Raw genomic sequence first — 22,750 nt, 5'->3', positions numbered from 1 at the left:
ATATTGTCCCAGTGTCTGCGTGGGTCTCACCCCCACAACCCAAAGATGTGCAGGGTAAGTGGATTGGCCACGCTAAATTGCCCTTAAATAGAAAAATTTTTAAAAAGTGAGTTGCTTCTCTGATATTCAAAATGTCGTCTGTTTTTTTAAAACTCGTTCATGGGATGTGGGCGTCACCGGCTGTGCCAGCATTTATTGCCCATCCCTCATTGCCCCTGAGGAGGCAGACATTGCTGTGGGTCTGGAGTCACATATAGGCCAGACCAAGTAAGGATGACAGATTTCCCTCCCTAAAGGACATTAGTGAACCAGATTGATTTTTACGACAATGGTTTCATGGTCATCATCAGACTTCTAATTCCAGATTTTTAAAATTGAATTTGAATTCCATCATCTGCAGTTGTGGGATTCGAACCTGGGTCCCCAGAGCATTACTCTGGGTCTCAGTTTACTCGTCCAGTGACAATACCACTACGCCACCATCTCCCCTTGTTACTTGAGATAATTTGATTTGATTGGAGATCAAAATGTTTCACATAGATAAGCTTTGATTCCTTGTGAATATCTGATCATCTCCCCATATATTATCCTGGACAGACAGTACAGTTCCTATATCTGGGCCATTATACCCAGGAAGCACGCAAGAAGTAACGGTAAAAAAGACAAATCCACTAATGTTGGAAATCTAAGAGAATCAGAAAATACCAGGAATACACAGGAAGTCACATAACAGGAGGGCAGCACGGTAGCATTGTGGATAGCAAAATCGCTTCACAGCTCCAGGGTCCCAGGTTCTATTCCGGCTTGGGTCACTGTCTGTGCGGAGTCTGCACATCCTCCCCGTGTGTGCGTGGGTTTCCTCCGGGTGCTCCGGTTTCCTCCCACAGTCCAAAGATGTGCAAGTTAGGTGGATTGGACATGATAAATTGCCCTTAGTGTTGGGTAGGGTTACTGGGTTATGGGGATAGGGTAGAGGTGTTAACCTTGGGTGCGGTGCTCTTTCCGGGAGCCGGTGCAGACTCGATGGGCCAAATGGCCTCCTTCTGCACTGTAAATTCTATGTAAGAACATTGATACAGAGAACAGGCAGGTTACGATGTTTTGGGTGTGCAGCCTTCATTTGAATTATGCTAATGAATTGTGTGTGGCCACCTGTAACAAAAAGCATTCACTCCATCATAAGATCATAAGTGCAGATATTTACTAATGATTTCACAGTGTTCTGTTCCATTTGCAATCTTCAAATACTGAAGCAGTCAGTACCCGCAACATTTGGAGAACATTCAGGCTTGGGTTCATTAGTGGCAAGTAGTATTTGTGGCACAGAAATGAAATGAAATGAAACGAAAATCACTTATTGTCACAAGTAGGCTTCAAATGAAGTTACTGTGAAAAGCCCCTAGTCGCAACATTCCGGCACCTGTTCAGGGAGGCTGGTACGGGCATTGAATCCGCGCTGCTGGCCTGCTTAAAAGCCAGCTATTTTGCCCTGTGCTAAACCAGCCCCAAGTGCTGTGGAATGACCATCCCACCTTAACATTCACTATAATTGAATTCCCAACATTAACATTCTGGGGTTATCATCAACCAGAAACTTAACTGACCAACCATGTAAATACTGTGGGTACAAGAGCAGGTCAGATGCTGGGAATTCTGCAATGCATAACCTTCCTCCCGATTCCCAGAAGTCTGTTTACCATCTACAAGGCACAAGTTTGAAGTGTGATGGAATACTCTCCACTTGGCTGGATAGATGCAGCTCCAACAATACTGAAGGAGCTCAGCAGCATCCAGGACAAAACTTGGCAACCTGGGGTGGAGGGTGCTGTGCATGGCAGTGCCGTGCAACCATAGATTAAATCACTTTACGGCCTGACCAGAAACCTGCCACTTTTGCGGCCTGGTGGAGACCGTGGAGCACATATATGCTGTCTGTCTTAGGCTGCACTCCCTTTTTGGTATCTTGACAACGTTGTTGTTGAGGTTTTCTTTGCACTTCAGCCCCACGCTCCTGATCAGGGGTGACGGGGATTGGTGGGGGCAAATATACATTTGGGTGCCGGGGAGATAATTACAGTGTGCGATACTTGGCTGTGTCGTGTGCTGTTGTCGCCTGCTTCTCCCGGACGGTTCTCGCTGCCGTCCCCTGCTCTCCTCCGCTTCTGCTGCTCCTCCAGTCCTCCGTCTTTCATTTCCTCGTTCCCCACTCCTGGAGATGTCATGCACGTTTTGGCATCTCGTGCCTTACTTCCGGATCCTGTTTCCCTGCCCCCCGCCCCATGCCGCTGGTTCTCCTCTCTTGTACCCTCCCCCCCCCCCCCCCCCCCCCCACGGTTCGCCTTTCTTTCCTCAGGTTTAGCCGCCTCCCTCCCAGTGCCTCTCTTCCTTTCATGCCTTGGCTACACTCCCCTGATTCTTGACTAATTTCCCGATTCTTGGCTACCTGGCTATTCTTCCTCTTGTTCGTTGGCCACGAACAGGTCCCGGAACAGTCGCGTGAATGGCTCCCACGTTCTGTGGAAGCCGTCGTCTGACCCTCGGATGGAGAATTTGATTTTCTCCATTTGGAGAGATTCCGAGAGGTCGGACAGCCAGTCTGCAGCTCTGTGTGGTGCTGCTGACCGCCAGCCAAACAGGATTCTACAGCAGGTGATCAGGGAGGCAAAGGCAAGGGCATCCGCCCTCCTCCCCAGGAATAGATCTGGCTGGTTCGAGACCCCGAAGACAGCCATTTTCGGGCATGGCTCCACCCTCACTCCTACCACTTTGGACATTGCCTCGAAGAAGGCTGTCCAGTACTCCACCAGTTTGGGGCAAGACCAGAACATGTGGGCGTGGTTGGCCAGGCCTACTTGGCACTGTTCACATCTATCCTCCACCTCCGGGAAGAACCTACTCATACGGGTTCTTGTTAAGTGGGCTCGATGTACCACTTTTAGCTGCGTCAGGCTGAGCCTTGCGCATGTGGCGGTGGAGTTGACCCTATGCAGTACTTTGCTCCAGAGTCCCCATCCTATCTCAATCCCCAGGTCCTTCTCCCATTTCCTTCTTGCGGGCCTGGCCAAAGTTGCCATTTACAGGTCCAGGTCCCGGCAGCGGGCGACCGAGGGGATCATCCAGCACATCTTCCACGACCTCGTTCGCGGCCGGGTATCCCTGGAGCGGGAGCATGCGGTGTCCATGCACACACTCGAGGCCTTCCGTGCTCATTGGGCTCCGCAGGGGTTGGACTGCCTTATCAACCCTAATTTTCGCACTTTGATTTGACGGGTTTGGTTAAGGTTTCGTTTCCCTTCTCATTGTTTTTGGGTTGTGCTCCGCCCGTCATTTTGGAGCACCTTCCTTTTGTATTATCCATCAGTTACTTTGTGTTGTTTTGCTTAGTTGGCACACTGAGCATCACACCAGTGTAAGTGGTGGATGTCGGATAAACTGTAAACGTAGCAGGTCATCATTCACAAAAACCACAAAACAAAACAAAAAAAATGTTGTTCTTTTTACCTTTCTGGCCGTATTAAATTACAGTAGTTACACCCTATAGAAGGTCCAGGACAAAGCAGCCCATTTAATCAGCACGCCTTAACATTCACTGCCTCCACTGACACAGAGTGGCAGCCGTGTGCACCATCAACAAGATGAACTGCAGCAACTCACCATGCCTCCTCTTTTTATTCATTCAAGGGATGTGGGCTTCACTGGCTAAGCCAGTATTTATTGCTCATCACTACTTGCCGTTAAGATGGGAGTGAGCTGCCTTCTTGAATCACTGGTGTACATGTAGGTACACCCAGAGATATCAGGGAGGCAGGTTCCAGGATTTTGACCCAGACACAGTGAAGGAACAGCAATATATTTCCAAGTCAGGATGGTGAAGGGAACTTCCAGGTGGTGGTCTTCCCAGGTGTCTGCTGACCGTACCCTTCTAGATGGTTGTGTGTTTTAAGGTGCTGTCTAAGAAACCTTGGTGAGTTCCCTCAGTGCAACTTGTGGATGTTACACTGCTGCTACTGTGCATTTGTAGTTCAACAAGCTTTATCAAGGGTAATTAGAGATGGGCAGTAAATGTTGGCTTTGCCAGTGACAACCATCCCCAGAACAAACGTATTTTAAAAAAAAACCAGTGGCTCATTAACAACAATCTGGTTCCACTGGCAATGAACGATCTTCCCTTCCATCTCTTTCTTTATAATTTCCCTTCTTGTCTTATTCCTGAGAGTACTGATAAATGCTGAAGTAAATTATTATCTAAGTGGCCATTATACTCCATAAGGTAAGTGCTTCCTGCATTTTCCGTTTCTATTTTCCATTTCCAGCATTGATAGTATTTTGCTTTCGGCCAATTTTCTGGCCTTTATTGCGACAGGAATTTAGCCGGCGTTCAACACGGGACTGGGTGGGGAATTAGTTTGGAGTCTCATCCTGGCCCAGTGGGGGCAGTAACAAGCTGTGGCTGTGAGGAGCAGGGAAGGACGTGCGTCTGCTCTTGGCTCTCGGGAGTCGGGCAGGCTCTTTGGCGGAGCGGGTGAAGGTGGCGGGAAAGCGGCCGGGAACGGTAACCCCTGGAAACCGTGGGAGTGAGCCGGTGCGGCAGGCCCAGCACAGCCTTCAGCTCAAGTAATAGGGAGCGGGGCTCGGAGAGCGAGCCGCCCAGCATGTAAGAGGCCGAGCCGCTCACTGTCCGTCTCTGAACGGATGACCATGAGGTGAAGGTGGCCCCAGGATCTCACCCCCCTTCCCCATCCTCACCATGGCCGAGGAGCTGTTCTGTAAAAGCGCCGCCGTCCTCATCAAGTGTAAAGACTGTGAAGACAGGTGAGGCCGAAACTTTTACCCGCATCTGTCAGGGCTGAAAGCCGCCGAGTGACCGAATCTTCCCCTTCCAACATTGCGCCTCATTTTAAAACTGCAGTGGTTTTAATACCATTTACTGTTGGACATGATTCTATTGCGAATTTAAATTGTTTTTCTCCGGTGCTATCGGTGTCCAGGTACAGGTGGCGCCTGGGTTTAGGCAGCAGCTCCCCCGGTGGTTCAAAGACAAGAGTCCCACGGAGCCGGTGTCAAGTGTTTCAAGTTCAATACACTCTAGCCTAGAAGACACATTTGGACGGTTTCGTCCTTTTGTTTTGTTCCTCTTATCGACCAGTTTTAGAGTGGGTTCTGTTTTGTTTTTACCAGTAACGAACGTTTGTATTCATAGATTTATAAACTTAGTTGCCTTTTATTACTTCATTCATGTGAAAGAAACTAGTGAGCTTGATCCTCCTGTAATTTTGACAATGGTGGCAGTCATCCAGTCGCTGCATAAAAATGACTAGAAATTTGCGGTTTTGTTGGGATTATAGTTCAACTCTAGTTCAGTAAAAGGATGAAAACGACTCAATTTTGCCGCCTTGTATTGCGTGACAGGTTACTTAGTATGATCTGTTGTACTAATGGCTAATTGAATGCCTATTTTATTTTTGATTAATTCTCACGGTTGCTTGTTTTATATTTTGAGTTGTGCCTTATCAATTGAATTTATTAACATTGATAGTTTAGAAGTAGAACCTTTTGACAACTGGACTGTCTTCTGTGACCTGTCTGGCCTTGATTTAACTGGTACTCAGGTAAACTTAATGGCCTGATTGTCGTGCTGTCGAGAAGAACAAATGGTTCCAGGAGTCTTTGCTTCCTGTGTTTGATGGCACGTTATTGTAAGATTGGACTTCTTGATCTCTTAAACTCTGCTTGGATTGTATACAAAAATATGACACTATTGGAAATTGGCGAGCAAACAACTTTGCCATGCAATTATTATGCAGACGGTGACTTTTGTGATTTAGATCAAAGCCGCCTTTGAATGTAACACACCTTATGGATAAATCTTAAATGGGGAACTGGGAAGGAATGTAATACAGTTTATTCTGCCTGAGTTTTGTGATTTATTGATATCTTTTTACTGTTTACTATAAAGAGTTTTGCCCTTTAGGAGTGATATATATAGAATCACATCACTGTAAATACCGAACACTAATGTATAGATGTAAATATTTTCATAGAATCCCTACAGTGCAGAAGGAGGCCATTCGGCCCATCAAGTCTGCACCGATCCTCCAAAAGAGCACCCTACCTAGGCCCAATCCCGCACCCGATCCCCGTAATTGCACCTAGGGGCAATTTAGCAAACCCAATCCACCCAACCTGCACATCTTTGGACTGTGGGAGGAACCACAGGAGGAAACTCACGCAGACACAGGGAGAATATACAAACTCCACACAGACAGTCACCCGAGGTTGGAATCAAACCTGGGTCTCTGGCATTGTGAAGCATCAGTGCTAATTACTGTGCCACCATGTCACCCCTATTACTAGTATTGGAATACCAGTCACAGTTACGGTGACAGCGAGGGGCTCAAATCTTCTTGTTCCTATTGTTGGTTATTATTACTGTTGTTGCATTGCCTGTTAAATACAGAACTCAGTTTCCTCTTTTTGTTTTTCTGTATCGGTAACTTAAAACACCAGTAAAAATAATTTTAAAAATGTATGTAAAATCACAATTCCTAGAATAATACAACAAAGGGAGGCCATTTGGCCCTCCCATTTGTGCTGTCTGTCTCAAAAACTATCAACTTAGTCCCACTCAGGCAGCACGGTGTCCAGTGGGTTAGCTCTGCTGCCTCACGGCGCCGAGGTCCCAGGTTCGATCCCGGCTCTGGGTCACTGTCCGTGTGGAGTTTGCACATTCTCCCCGTGTTTGCGTGGGTTTCACCCCCACATCCCAAAGGTGTGCAGGCTAGGTGGATTAGTCACATTAAATTGCCCCTTAATTGGAAAAAATTAATTGGGCACTCTAAATTTATTTTAAAAAACTTAGTCCCACTCAGGCTTGGGTCACTGTCTGTGTGGAGTCTGCATGTTCTACCTGTGTCTGTGTGGGTTTCCCCTGGGGCTCCGATTTCCTTCCACAAGTCCCGAAAGACGTGCTTGTTGGGTGAATTGAGCATTCTGAATTCTCCCTCGGTATACCCGAACAGGCGCCGGAGTGTGGCGACAAAGGGATTTTCACAGTAACTTCATTGCAATGTTAATGTAAGCCTACTTGTGACACTAATAAAGATTATTATTATTTCCACATACCCAACAGTTTTTCTCCTTCAGAAACTTAGCCAATTTCCTAGCTTTATATTGCAAGCAATAAAGTGATGACATTTATCCCCTCCTGCTCTCTCTCCTCCGCCTACCACTCCGTAACCCATGTACTCTGCTAATTCTTTCTGTCATCCCCTTTGTTTCTCACCAATACATTCTCTTGATCAGAACCACCAAAAACAGATTAAATAAAAACAGAAAAATGCTGGATAAACTAGGAGGTCTGGCAGCATCTGTGGTGAGTAACTGTCTTCCTGACTCCCCAAAGCCTATCCACTATCTACATGGCTCAAGTCAGGAGTGTGATGAAATCCACTTACTTCAATGAGTGTAGCTCCAACAACACTCAGTAGCTGGATGGCATCCAGGGCAAAGCAGCCCTCTTCATTGACACCCAATCCACATCCACTCCTTCCACCATTGACAGACAGCAGCAGCTGTGTGTACCAGTGGAAGATGCATTGAAGCAACTCACCAAGGCTCCTTTGTAAGCTCCTTCCAAACCTGTGACCTCTACATCTAGAAGGACATGTCTGAAGCAGCCATGTGGGAATACCATGAGCCTCAGGTTCTCTTCAAGCTGCTCGCCATCCTGACTTGGAACTATATCGCTCTTCTTTCACTGCTGCTGGGTCAAGCTCACTGGGCTAAATCGCTGACTTTTAAAGCAGACCAAGCAGGCCAGCAGAACGGTTCGATTCCCGTACCAGCCTCCCCGGACAGGCACCGGAATGTGGCGACTAGGAGCTTTTCGCAGTAACTTAATTGAAGCCTACTCGTGACAATAAGCGATTTTCATTTTCATTTCATTTCAAACATCACTGTGAATGTTCCTACACCAGATGGACTGCAGCTGTTCAGGAAAGCGGCTCACTACCATATTCTCAAGGGCAGTTAGGGATCGGAGATGGCCTAGCCATCAATACACACATCCTGTGAAAGAATAAACGTAAATTAATCTTTCTGGTTCATCCTGTTCTTCTGGGTGGCACAGTGGTTAGCACTGCTGTCTCACAGCGTCAGGAAGACTGGTTCAATTCCTGCCTTGGGTGACTATCTTTGTCGAGTTTGCACCTTCTCCCCGTGTCTGAGTGGGTTTCCTCTGGGTGCTCCAGTTTCCTCCCACAGTCCCAAGATGTGCAGGCTAGGTGGATTAACTATACTAAATTGCTCCTTAGGGTTATGGGGTTACAGGTATAGGGCGGGGGAGTAGGCCTTGGCCGGGTGCGGTTTCAGAAGGTCAGTGCACGGCCGAATGGTCTCCTTTTGGACTGTAGTGATTCTACGAACACAAATTGAATTCCTCCCTCATGCCTTTATTTAAGCTGTCCCTTAAATGCTCCAGAATGCTTAGGACATCAAAGTTCTTGCACTCTATTTTGATGGGAGAAATGCTTTTGGGTTCTTAATTTTTATTCATTTGTTTTATATATATTTAAAATCTCTGTTCCTCCCATCTTTTATCCTCAGACTGGAGGCCATCCAAAGCTTTGTTGCAAGTCCTGTTCAACCACCACTAAATGTTCGCTGACCTATATTGGCTGTTGGTCAAGTAACTCTTGATTATAAAATGTCTTTGTTTTTAAGACCCTTCATGGACTCGGCCCTCCTTATCCCTGTAATCCCAAGTCCCATAACCTTCCACGCCATCTACGTTCCCCTAATATGAAATTAAATTAAATGAAAATCGCTTAGTGTCACGAGTAGGCTTCAATGAAGTTACTGTGAAAAGCCCCTAGTCGCCACATTCCGGCGGCAGTTATTGGCCTCTTGAGCATCCCCGCTTTTAATTGCTCTGATTTTAATTGCTCCATTGTTGTTGTGCCTTCAGCTGCCTAGGCCTGAGGCTCTGGAATTTGTTTGCTAAACCTCTCGTGTCTCTTGCTCCACAATACACTCTTTAAAATCTACTCGTTTTGATCAAGCTTTTGGCATTCTGCCCAATTATTGTTCATGTGGATCAGTGTCAAAATTTGCTTTATAATGCTCCTCTGAAGTCACTTGAGATATTTTATGTTATAGGCACAATCTAAATACAAGTTGCTGTTGTAATATTTCTGCCATTTTGCTTTATGGTATTAAATTAAGCAGGATTAGATTATTTGTATGTGGTTAATTCCTTGAGTCTTGATATTCTTTGTGACAAAGGTGTAACAATCAGCCTCATCCTCATACTGGCTGATAGTGCTTCATAAAATCAGTGTGTTCAAATCACTACAGAATTTATGATGCAAACATGATTATTGAATTTGGTATGCAGAAACAAAGTGTAATTTAGCTGCATTTTACCATCCTCCATGCTACACACCTTTTTTGCACACAATTTTATTGCCTTCCCCATCTCAAAACTGCTTTTTTGGTTGTTCAGATGTATCATAACTGAGCTCAATACGTTTCTCCACTGATAGAAATTTTTTCTTCCAGCAAGGGTCCGGATAGTGATCAGAGGTTGGTAAGCAACAAAGTCAGTTGTGAATTTGAGATCTTCCTGGCCTTTATGGTTCAGCTAAATTTACAGAACTGTTGGTATTTTTGTGTCAAGCATGGGAAGGAAGCTGTGGTGTGAATCTTTGCTCTGCTGCCATTTCTGTTGTTTCTTTGGTCAGCTGACCAATAAATGAGAGAAATCTATAATATATGTCTGGCGACAATAATTAATATGTATCCACAATATACAAGCATCCTACAAAATTTGAGGGCATCTGTTTGCATTACTATACATGTTGAATACTTGATGTTGGCTGTTTTAGAAGGAGAGCTGAACAAAGGTTATACATTTCTTCAAGAATTAAACAAGTGGCGCGATCCAGCATGCATGCTGTGCTCAAAAACCAGCTCAGCATGGCCGATTAAAAGCCGGGAGACTCCACCCCAGGGATCTACCTGGCGCGCAATGACTTAAGAGCTCTAAAGCAATCTCACGAGACGTTGCGATGGAAATTCCGTCCTTTGTGGGTGGAATCACATTTTAGAAAATCTGCATATTAAAGCACAGCAGCTGGTCTCACTTTAATGTGCAGGTACCCGAGGCGCTGGGATCTATTCCCTTCGCCTCGGATATGTCAGACGAGCACCGTTCAGCACTGGTCCCCACAAACGGGGACCAGACGAATGACACTCGTGGGGGTCTCCCAGGGGATCGGAGGCCCCTAGGTATCTGCCCTTTGGACAGGGTGGTATCCTGGGCACTTTGGCACTGCCATGGTGCCAAGCTGGCATTTTTTTGTGTGGTGGCAATTGGGCCGGGATGCCCTGTGAAGGTGGGGACCCACCAATAGTGCGCTGGGGCTTGGGCGGGGTCGGGGGTTGCTTCGGCGGGGCCTCGGAGTTCAGGGCTCCATTTTTAAATGGCATCCCGATCTCTCACTACACTTGGAAGGATCTTCTCGGTGTAGAAAACAGAGGTATGTGTGACCTTGGCCTTGCGTTCCTCGCTGAGGCCCCCTATTTAACGCGACTGGCGTTGTATAACCGTGTGTTTCTTGGCGCTACGAGCGCCAGGAAACACGCGGCTAGATGCACTTGCAATAGGACTTTGTTCCCATTTAGTTAAAACTGGCCCAATATTTCTCATTCTGGTTTCTATTGCATGTCCATGAGTGGCTAGTTATGAGATATTTGAAAACCACTGCTGGTGATGTTTTTTTTTTAAACTTAAGAGTATCCCAATTAATTTTTTCCAATTAAGGGGCAATTTTGCATGGTCAATCCACCTACCCTGCTCATCTTTTGGGTTGTGGGGGTGAAACCCACACAAACACGGGGAGAATGTGCAAGCGCCACACGGACAGTGACTCAGAGCCGGGATCGGCGCCAAGAGGCAACTGTGCTGCCCTTGCTGGTAATGTTTTAACAAAGAATTAAAGCATTTATTAAACAAGAAAATATTAACTATAATACAGGACTCCTTCATCCCAGCTATACCTTTACAGATATACATACATACGTAGAAAATAGAAGCAGGTGTAGCCATTTGGCATTTCTAGCCTGTTCCACCATTAATTATGAAAATGCCTGATCATCAAATTCAATACCCTGGTCCCCCTCCTCAAATCCCTTGATTCCTTTCGCCCCAAGTGTTATATCTAATTACTTTTTGAAATCGCACAATGTTTTGGCCTCAACTACTCTCTCTGGTGAATTCCACAGATTCACCACACACTGGGTGATGAAATTTCTCCTCACTTCACTCCTAAAAGGTTTACCCTTTTATCCTTAAATTATGACCCCTAGTTCTGGACTCACCCACCATCGGGAACAATCTTTCTGAATTTATTCTGTCTAATCCTGTTAGAATTTTATAAGTTTCTATGAGATCCCCTCTCACTCATCTAAACTCCAATGAATATAATCCTAACTGACTTAGTCTCTCCTCATATGACAGTCCCGCGAACCCAGGAATCGCTTGGTAAATCTTTGCTGCACTCCCTCCATAGCATGAACATCCTTCCTCAGATAAAGACACCCAAACAGCACACAATACTCCACATGTGGCCTCACCATTGCCGTAAACATCCCTATTCCTATAGTCAAATCCTCTTGCCATGAAGGCCAACATACTATTTTCCTTCTTTACTTTCAGTTGACTGATTCATGAGGACACCCAAGTCTCTGAGTATGTACCTCTCTCAATTTACATCCATTCAAATAATAATCTGCCTTCCTATTTTACTGAAGTGGATAACGTCACATTATCCATATTTCAGTGCATCACTAATACTTTTGTTTCTCAGAACTTCCGGTACATTATTCATGTCTTCTTTCATGAAGACAGAAGCAAAGTACGAATTTAGTTCCTCAGCCATTTCTTTATTCTCTGTTAGGAATTCCCTCATTTCAATCCCTTGGTATTGGTCCATCTTTGCTGAATTTTAAACTGTTCCCAATCCTCAGGTCTATTGCTTTTTCTTAATTTAGAGTACTCAATAAAATTTTTTTCCAATTAAGGTGCAATTTAGCGTGGCCAATCCATCTACCCTGCACATATTTGGGTTGTGGGGCTGAGACATGCAGACACGGGTAGAATGTGCAAACTCCACATGGACAGTGACCCGGGGCTAGGTTCAAAATTGGGTCCTTGGCGCTGTGAGGCAGCAGTGCTAACCACTGCACCACCATGCCGACCCGACAAATGTTGCTTTATTACCTGCATCTCTAATTTCCTGACTAATGATATTCCCAACATTACCACTATAGTTTGGTGGTCTTTATACCACCCCAAAAAATGTCTTTTGCCCTTTGGTGTTTCTTAACTCGACCCATACAGATTCCATATCCTCTGTGCTACTATCTTTCCTCAATATTGTATCAATATCTTCTTTAATCAACAGTGCGACTTACCGCCATTTCCTTTCTGTCTATCCTTCCTGAAAACTGAGTAGCCCTCAATGTTCAGTTCCAATCCTTGGTCACCTTGGAACCATATCTCTCTAATCCCAACTTTATCATATCCCTTTACATCCTGGTCACCTTGGAGCCATGTCTCTGTCATCCCAACTTAGTTTAAACCCTCCCCAACTGGTTTAGCAAGTACCTCCCCATCAGTCTTGGTCTTACCCAGGCGGAACCCATCCAGTTTGTCCTGGTCCCACCTCCCCCAGAACTAGCCCCAATGCCCAAGGAATCTGAAACCCTCCCCTGGACACCATCTTTTCAGCTATGTATTCATTCCATATATCCTGCTGTTTCTGTTCTAATTAGCACATGGCACTTGTAGTAATCCTGAGATAATTGCCTTTGAGGTCCTACTTTTCAACTTGCTTCCTAGCTCCTCATATTCTGCTTTTAGGATCTATCCCTTCTTGAAGTCCTACTTTTCAACTTGCTTCCTAGCTCCCTATATTCTGCTTTTCGGACCTCATCCTTTTTTTTTTAAACCTATGTCATTTGTACAATGTGTACCATGACTTCTTGCTGTTTACCCTCTTCCTTCAGAATGTCCTGCAACCGCTCTGAGACATCCTTTACCCTAGCACCAGGGAAGCAAGATACCATCCTGGAGTCACTTTTGCAGCCACAGAAATGTCAATCTATTCACCTCACAATTGAATCCCTTATCCCTTGTATTGCTACGTCTTTTGCTTTTCCCCTATTCAGCAGGGCCAACCGTGGTCCGACAAATTTGGCTGCTGTTGCTATTTTCTGAGAGGATGTAGAGATCTACCATGCGGATCTAGTGGCACTTGCGAACACTAAAACTCAGTAGAAATTTGAGTTAACACTTCTCGGGTGCAAATAAGAATTGTTTTATTGACTCTGGTTGATTACAATTGAGAATCACTTAAATCTTATTCTCTAATAAGTCCAGCTAGCAAAAGGACTCAAAGAGAAGCAATTTGTAGACAATATAACTTTCAAATAATACAGAAATTATTTTCTTGCTTACGGCAAAACAGCTTGCATTTACTTCAAGAGTCAGAGTTGGAAAGTGAAAGTATGAAAGATAGTGAGACGGCGAGTAAGTTAGATCAAAGTATAGATGATTCATGAATGAAAAATGGCCGTACGATCTATCATGGTTATTCTAAATCATATCAGTCTTTAGCCATCTATCTACACCCCTATGTAATCCTCATTGGTTTGGGTTAGAATCAAATAAGTTTGATTTGACAGTTAGCTGTCTGTCTTTAATGTGCAACATTAACTTGAAATGATTCATAAATGAATTGTTATATGTGTTATGGAATGCGATTTGGTGCCTTTATCTAAAGCGGCTTGAACTAGATTCTTGCTGACTTGACTGTTAGGACAGTGGCTCCTTTAGGTACTGTATCGTTGCTATGCTGGTGTCATGGAGCCTGCCCTGACCTTGGACTGCTTAGTGTCACATTATCTTGCAAATGTATTTGTTAGCTGAATAAGAATGCCGTTTAATCTATAATGAATTTAGCTGTTTCTGCGTTCTGTTAAAACTATGTTTTAAAATGACCTGAGGTTATGAGAGTGCTGAAATCCTTAATTTAAAATGGGTAAAAACTGGGGTTTAATATTTCCGCTATTACCTATCAGGTGTATTAGAAAATAGTTTTTTTTTGGCTTTTAAAATACTTTTTATTGAAGAAATTTTTTACATGAAAGTATTTACCCCAACTAACTATAGAATATTACAAAATATTCCCTCTTAACAACTTTCCCCCCCCCACCCGAACTCGCGCGCGCGTTGTCCCTCCCCCCCTCCCCCCTCCCCAAAAACAAACACAGCAACAATCAACATCAAACATGAACTGCGAACAAATTTGCCCGCATTACAACCGTAAATAACCCACCACACCCGTTGTTGCCACCCCCCCCCCCCCCCCCCCCCCCCCCCCCCCCCCCGGGTTGCTGCTGCTGCGACCTCTGTACCCTATCTTTGAGCCAAAAAGTCGAGGAAAGGCTGCCACCGCCTGAAGAACCCTTGTACCGACCCTCTCAGGGCGAATTTGACCCTTTCCAACTGAATAAAGCTTGCCATGTCATTAATCCAAGTTTCCACGCTTGGAGGCCTCGCGTCCTTCCACTGTATTAGTATCCTTCTTCGCGCAACTAGGGACGCAAAGGCCAGTACTCCGGCCTCTCTCGCCTCCTGTACCCTCCCGGCTCCACCCCAACCCCAAAGATCGCTAGTCCCCATCCTGGTTTGACCCTGGATCCCACCACCCTCGACACCGTCCTTGCCACCCCCTTCCAGAACTCCTCCAGTGCCGGACATGCCCAAAACATATGGACATGGTTTGCTGGACTTCCCGAACACCTGACACATCTGTCCTCACCCCCAAAGAACCGACTCATCCTTGTCCCCGTCATATGGGCTCTATGTAGCACCTTAAATTGAATGAGGCTAAGCCTCGCACACGAGGAGGAAGAATTAACCCTCTCCAGGGCATCAGCCCATGTCCCATCCTCTATCTGCTCTCCCAGCTCCCCCTCCCACTTGGCTTTCAGCTCCTCTACTGATGCCTCCTCCGCCTCCTGCATTACTTTGTATATGTCCGATATCCTCCCCCCTCCGACCCAGACCCCCGAGAGCACCCTATCGCTCGCCCCCCTACTGGGGAGCAAGGGAAACCCTTCCACCTGGCGTCTAGCAAATGCCTTCACCTGCAAATGTCTAAACATGTTTCCCGGGGGGAGCCCGAATTTCTCCTCCAGCTCTCTCAGGCTCGCAAACCTCCCATCTACAAACAGATCCTTCAGCTGCCTGATACCCACCCTGTGCCAGCTCTGGAATCCCCCGTCCATGTTCCCCGGGATGAATCTATGGTTCCCTCTTAACGGTGCCTCCATCAGACCTCCCACTTCCCCCCTGTGTCGCCTCCACTGCCCCCAGATCTTGAGGGTGGCCGCCACCACCGGGCTCGTGGTGTACCTCGTGGGAGGGAGCGGCCATGGCGCCGTTACTAGGGCCCCCAGGCTTATGTTGCCACAGGACGCCCTCTCCATTCGTTTCCAAGCTGCCCCCTCCCCTTCCATCATCCACTTGCGCACCATCGATACATTAGCCGCCCAGTAATACCCCGAAAGGTTGGGTAATGCCAGCCCTCCACTCTCCCTACTCCGCTCCAAGAAGACCCTCCTCACCCTTGGGGTGCCGTGTGCCCACACGTAGCTCATGATGCTGCTCGTCACCTTTTTGAAGAAGGCCCTAGGGAGGAAGATGGGCAAGCACTGAAATAAAAACAAAAACCTCGGGAGGACCGTCATTTTAACGGACTGCACTCTGCCCGCCAGCGACAGCGGCACCATGTCCCACCTTTTAAATTCCTCCTCCATCTGTTCCACTAGCCTGGAGAAGTTCAACTTGTGGAGAGTCCCCCAGTTCCTTGCCACCTGCACCCCTAAATATCTAAAACTCTTTCCTGCTCTCTTAAACGGGAGTCTCCCGATTCCCTCTTCCTGGTCCCCTGGGTGTATCACAAATACCTCACTCTTACCCAAGTTTAGCTTGTACCCCGAAAAGTCCCCGAATTCTGCTAGCAGTTCCATCACCTCCGGCATTCCCCCTTCTGGGTCTGCCACGTATAGCAGCAGGTCGTCCGCGTATAGTGATACCCGGTGCTCCTCCCCGCCCCTTGTCAGCCCTCTCCACCCCCCTGAGCCCCTCAGTGCCATCGCCAACGGTTCAATTGCCAGTGCGAAGAGCAGGGGGGACAAGGGGCACCCCTGTCTGGTCCCCCGGTGGAGCCCAAAATACTCCGATCTCCTACCATTCGTCACTACACTTGCCGTCGGGGCCGAATAGAGCAGCTTCACCCATTTAATAAATCCCTCCCCAAATCCAAACCGTTCCAGCGTCTCCCACAGGTACTTCCACTCCACCCTATCAAATGCTTTCTCCGCGTCCAATGCCACCACTATCTCCGCCTCCCCCTCCACTGCCGGCATCATGATGACGTTTAGCAGTCTCCGCACGTTCGTATTAAGCTGCCGCCCTTTCACAAAACCCGTCTGGTCCTCGTGTATCACCCCTGGCACACAATCCTCTATCCTGGTAGCCAGGATCTTTGCCAGCAGCTTGGCGTCCACATTCAGGAGCGAGATAGGCCTATATGACCCACACTGCACGGGGTCCTTGTCCCGCTTCAAGATCAGAGAGATCAGTGCCTGCGACATTGTCGGGGGCAGAGCCCCCCCCCTCCCATGCCTCGTTGAAGGCTCGCACCAGCACAGGGCCCACCAAATCCGCATATTTTTTGTAAAATTCCACCGGGAACCCGTCTGGCCCCGGCGCCTTCCCCGACTGCATATGCCCAATCCCCTTGACTAGCTCCTCTAACCCTATCTGCGCCCCCAGCCCCTCTACCAGCTCCTCTTGGACCTTGGGGAACCTCAGTTTGTTCAAGAAGCCCTCCATCCCCCCTCCCCTCGTCGGCGGCTCTGACCGATACAGCTCCTTATAGAAGTCTCTGAAAACCCCATTTACTTCTGGCCCCTTCTGCACTACGTTCCCACCCCTCTCCCTCACTCCCCCAATTTCTCTAGCCGCATCCCGCTTGCGGAGCTGATGCGCCAACATCCTACTCGCCTTCTCCCCATACTCATAAATCGCGCCCTGCGCCCTTCTCCACTGTGTCTCCGCCTTTCTGGTGGTCAACAGGTCAAACTTAGCCTGCAAACTGCGCCTTTCCCCCAACAGCCCCTCCTCTGGTGCCTCCGCATATTTCCTATCCACGTCCAGAAGCTCCCCCACCAGCCTCTCCCTCTCCTGTCTCTCCCTCCTTTCCCTATGTGCCCGTATGGAGATCAGCTCCCCCCGGATCACCGCCTTCAGGGCCTCCCATACCATCCCCACCTGCACCTCCCCCGTGTCATTAATGTCCAGATATCTTTCAATGCTCTTCCGGACCCTCTTACCCACCTCCTCATCCGCCAGCAACCCCACATCCAGGCGCCACAGCGGACGCTGGTCTCGCACCTCCCCCATTTCCAAATCTACCCAGTGTGGCGCGTGGTCTGAGACCGCTTGGCCGAGTACTCCACTTCCCGTACTTTCGGGATCAGTCCCCTGCTCAATACAAAAAAGTCAATTCTAGAATAGACTCTGTGGACATGGGAGAAAAAGGAATACTCCCTCGCCCTCGGCCTCCCAAACCTCCAGGGGTCCACCCCTCCCATCTGCTCCATAAACCCCTTTAACACTTCTGCCGCTGCCGGCCTCCTACTCGTCCTTGAACTCGATCTGTCCAGCACGGGGTCCAGCACTGTGTTGAAGTCCCCCCCCATGATCAGGCCCCCTGCCTCCAGGTCCGGAATGAGGCCCAGTAGGCGCCTCATGAAGCCAGCGTCGTCCCAATTCGGGGCATACACGTTAACCATCACCACTTTCTCCCCCTGCAGCCTACCCTTCACCATGACATATCTACCCTCTTTATCCGCCACCACCTCCGCCGCCACGAACGACACCCTCTTCCCTACCAGGATCGCCACCCCCCGGTTCTTTACGTCCAGTCCTGAGTGGAACACCTGTCCCACCCACCCCCTTCTCAGGCGGACCTGGTCCGCCACCTTCAAATGGGTCTCTTGTAGCATTGCTACATCCGCCTTCAGTCCCTTCAAATGCGAGATTACTCTCGTTCTCTTGACCGGCCCATTCAGCCCCCTCACATTCCAAGTGATCAGCCGGGTCGAAGGGCAGCCCGCCCCTTTCCCCTGCCGACTAGCCATATCCTGTCACCTGCTCGCCCCGAGTCAGCCCTCCCTTTCTGACCCGCTCCCCATGGCGATGGCTCCCCCCCCCCACCCCTCCGGTCCTCAACTTCTCCTCCCTGGCCTTTTCAGCAGCAACCCGGTAGCCTCCCCCTTCCCCCCTCCCCCTCCCCACCCCCCCCCCCCCCCCCCCCCCCCCCCCCCCAGGCTAGGACCCTTCCTAGCCGCGATGCACCCTCCATAGTACTTCCGTAAGTCAGCTGGTTTACGCTGACCCGGCTGCCCCTGCCACACTCCGACTCCTCCCGGCATGGGGACGTCCCCCCCCTTACCACCCCTCCTTGACCCCGCTCCAGCGCGGGAAAGGGAGCCATTGCTGACCACGCCCCTTACTCCCACCCCCCTCCCTCCTCTGCCCCGTGCGCGGGAAACCAGAGGAAAGCCCGCGCTTTCGCCCTGCCCCTCCCCACCCCTCCATCTTCAGTTCCACCCCCGTCCCCGATCTCACACCGATAAATACAAAACAACCAAAAACCCCACAAGAAACACATACCCCCGGCACTCTCCCCCCCCCCCCACCCCGCCCTCCCAACATAACATTATAAATAACAGAAAAAAGAGAGAAAAAACTGGTAGAGAGAAAAAAAAAAAGGGTCCAAAAATACGGCCAAGTGAAAATCCAACCAACAGAAAGCCACGTGTCCAGCTTAAAGTACCAGAGCGGCAACGACCGCCAAGTATCCCCTGGTTCTAGTTCGAGTCCAGCTTTTCTTCCTGGACAAAGGCCCACGCCTCCTCCGGGGACTCGAAATAGTGGTGCTGGTCCTTATAGGTCACCCACAAGCGCGCTGGCTGCAGCATCCCGAATCTGATTCTCTTGGCATGCAGCACCACCTTCGTCCGGTTGAACCGGGCCCGCCGCTTTGCCACCTCCGCACTCCAGTCCTGAAAGATCCTCACCGTCGAGTTCTCCCATTTGCTGCTCCTCTCTCTCTTGGCCCACCTCAGCACCCTCTCCCGGTCACTGAATCGCTGGAACCGAACCAGCACCGCCCTCGGGGGTTCGTTTGCTCTTGGCTTCCTGGCCATTACTCTGTAGGCCTCCTCCAGTTCCAGGGGCGAAGGGACGGCCCCTGCCCCCATCAGTGAGCCCAGCATTTCTGCCACATACCCCGGGAGGTCCGACCCCTCCAGCCCTTCTGCCAGGCCCAGGATCCTCAGGTTTTTCCGCCTCATGCGGATATCCATCTCCTCCAGCCGGTTTTGCCATCTCAGGTGGAGTGCCTCGTGCACCTCCACCTTTCCCACGAGGACCGTGGCCTCCTCCTCCCTCACAGCCATCTCCTGCTGCAGCTCCCGAATTGACGCCTCTTGGGTCGCCTGTGCCCCCATCAGCCTGGTGGTCGTCGCGTTCATCGACTCCAGCAGCTCCACTTTCAGCTCCGTGAAGAAGCGCAGGAGAACGGCCTGCTGCTCCTCCGTCCATTTCCTCCAGTCCTCGGGTGCGCCGCCGGCCGCCATTTTGGATTTCTTCCCCCGCTTTTTTCGGGGAGCTGCTGCCGCTTTTTTTCCTGCCCCACTTCGGGTGACGACCATAAATTTTTCAGGGTTCTCCTCTGGGAACCTTCCCCCACCGGGAATTGCCGTTCCAGCGCCGTTAGGGGCCCTCCAATCGGCCCGAAAACACCTTCCTCACAGGAGCAGCCAAACGTGCGACTTAGCTGGTCATAGCCGCAACCGGAAGTCCAGGTGTATTAGAAAATAGTTGGCTTCTGCAGAGGACATTCTCTTCAACAGTATCCCAAACGGTATATCTGTTTTTCAGAATAGCCACAGCAGATTCCTGCACTATCTGCCTCGGCCTCTTGCTCTGCTTGGTGGTCACCCATTCCCTTCCTGCCTGTGCAGTCTGAGCCTTCATTGTGGTCACCTCTCTATATGTGCTATCCACAATGCTCGCCACTTTGTGGATACTCCACAGTGACCCCAGACGCTGCTCCAGCTCTGAAATACGGGCTTTCAGGAGCAGCAGCTGGAGACACTTCCTGCACAGATGCTGCTCCTGGAAACTGAGTGTTCCTCGTCTCCCACTTGAGCAAGAAGAGCAGACCATGGCTTGGAGCTCTCCTGCCATGTCTTACCCCTTTAAGTTAAATTAATCCTTTTAGTATCAAACAGTATCACAGGGCCCTTTTCTCCATTCCAACAATGAATCACAGAATGGTATCTTAATTATAACGAATAGTAGTAAGTACCAACTCAACTGTACTCTCCCAAATAGCTCTTTAGATTTCTCTTCTTTCTGTTTTAAACTGTGAAACATTTTTATAGATTTGTAAGGAAAGCACAAGTTACAAAATTTATCTTATACTCTTATGTTCACAGCAACCTTATAGTCCACATAAACCAATAAGCAAACTGGTCAGACACACTGCACTCTAAAACCAACTGACAGATGCCACCCAAACCAACTCCTGTGGATTTCTCATCAATTCCCCCAGATGTTTGTCACACTGTGAACCAACTGCTCTCTTTGGAACTCTGACTTGCACACAATTGTTTCCAATCTCTGCTCTCGAAGAAGGTGCCTTGGAAACAATGCTTTCTTTTGGATGTCTTCAAGACTCCACCTCCGGAGAAAGACCGAGCAATTAAACATCTACTTTAGTTCTGTCTTCATGGAGGAAAATGCAAATAACTTCCCAGAAATGCTAAGGAATGAAGCGTCTAGTGAGAAGGAGAGATTGAAGGAAATGAATATCACTATAAAAATATTAACTTCATCCCATATCTTACTGTGCTCATCCCAGTCCAACGCCGGCACCTCCACATTATAAAAATAGTGTTAGAGAAATTAAAGGGACTGAAAGCCAATAAATTCGCCTGTCCTGATAATTGTGTACCCAAATAGGCGCCGGAGTGTGGCGACTAGGGGATTTTCACGGTAACTTCATTGCAGTGATAATGTAAGCCGATATGTGACCAGAAAGATAATTATTATAATCTAAATGCAAGGTTACTAAAGGAGGTGGCCATGGAAGTGGTGGACACTTTGGTTGTCATCTTCTCAAACAGAGATTCTCAAACAGCCCCGGTAGATTGGAGGATGGCAAATGTAATTCCACTATTTTTAAAAAAGGAGGGAGGGAGAAAACTGGGATCTGCAGACTGGATATCCTAACATCAGTGTAGGGAAAATTTTAGAGTCTTTTGTAAAGGTTGGGCTAACAGGACAATTAGAAAATATCAGCGGGATTATACAATTTCAACCTGGATTTATAAAAGGGAAGAAGCTGATCTTGAGTCGGTTGGTACGTGACCTCAAACTTTGGTATCTTTTTCCTGATGGAAGAAGATGGAAAAGAGTATGTTCTGGGTGTGTGGGGTCCTTAATTATGTTGGCTGCCTTTCCCGAGGCAGCGGGAATTATAGACAGAGTCAATGGAGGGGAGGCTGGTTTGCGTGATGGATTCAGCTACATTCACAACCTTTTGTAGTTTCCTGCGGTCTTGTGCAGAGCAGGATCCATACCAAGCTGAGAATGTGAGTGTTAAGGAGGATGTTCAGAGGCTTCTGGTGATTTAAACAAGTTGAGTGAGTGGGCAAATAATGCAGATTCAGTGTACTATGGATAAATATGAAGTTATCCAATTCAGACCGAGAAACAGAATGGCACAGTATTATTTAAATGGTGACAAATTGGGAAATGTTGACATACAAAAGGACTGCGTGTTCTAGTGCACCAGTCATTGAAAGCAAGCATGCAAGTAAAGCAAGCAGTTAGAAAGACAAATAGTATGTGGGCCTTCATTGTAAGAGGACTTACAGGAGCAAGGATGTCTTACTGCAGCTATACAGGCCTTGGTAGGCCTGATTATTGTGTGTAGTTTTGGCCTCATTATCCAAGAAAGGAGGTACAGCAAAGGTTCACCAGACTGATTGTGGATGGCAGGATTGTTGTATGAGAGGAGATTGGGTCAACCGAGCCTGTATGCACTAGAATTTAGAAGAATGAGAAGGGATCTCATAAAATTTTGAGATTTTGACTGGGTTGGACAGGGATGTTGCTTCCTGCTAAAAGATGCAGGCACGGTTAATGATGAATATAACCTGGTAAATAGAAGAGAATATGGTGAAATCTTTTAAACGTTCGGAGAATGCTGTCGCATTGTAGAATTTACGATGGGTTGAATGGCCTCCTTCTGCACAGTTAATTCTATGATTCACTCATGTTGTAAGACTTCCCGAAACATATGGGATGAAGACAAAATTATTTCTACTCTATGTTTTCTAGACCTGGGAATATAGTCTTACTGTAATATAGGCCAGAAAATCATGGAGAGAGAGATGGATAGGGAGCATACTTGGCTCCCAGTGAGCAAAGTGTCTGATTATATTGGGGACAAGTTCAGAGATCTGTAAAAATATGCATACCTTGACAGAAAGGTAATTCAGCAATGGACCGGTGAAAGGAACTGTGTGAAGATCGATG

General features: G+C 48.0%; 1 protein-coding gene across 2 annotated transcripts in view; it reads left to right on the top strand.

Moving 5' to 3' along the window:
* Positions 1-4,470: 4,470 nt before the first annotated feature.
* Positions 4,471-22,750, top strand: part of LOC119970335 (spindle assembly abnormal protein 6 homolog) — a 90,228-nt gene continuing 71,948 nt past the window's right edge. Inside the window, exon 1 of one of the 2 annotated variants that reach the window (XM_038804779.1) lies at positions 4,471-4,812. In XM_038804779.1, the coding sequence (XP_038660707.1) occupies positions 4,748-4,812 (65 nt within the window). In that variant the 5' untranslated portion in view covers positions 4,471-4,747. The remainder of the gene's footprint in view (positions 4,813-22,750) is intronic. The other variant, XM_038804778.1, reaches the window with a different exon arrangement.

Source organism: Scyliorhinus canicula, chromosome 8, assembly GCF_902713615.1.
Source record: "Scyliorhinus canicula chromosome 8, sScyCan1.1, whole genome shotgun sequence".
Classification (NCBI taxonomy): domain Eukaryota; kingdom Metazoa; phylum Chordata; class Chondrichthyes; order Carcharhiniformes; family Scyliorhinidae; genus Scyliorhinus; species Scyliorhinus canicula.
This window is presented reverse-complemented; position numbering and strand designations above follow the sequence as displayed.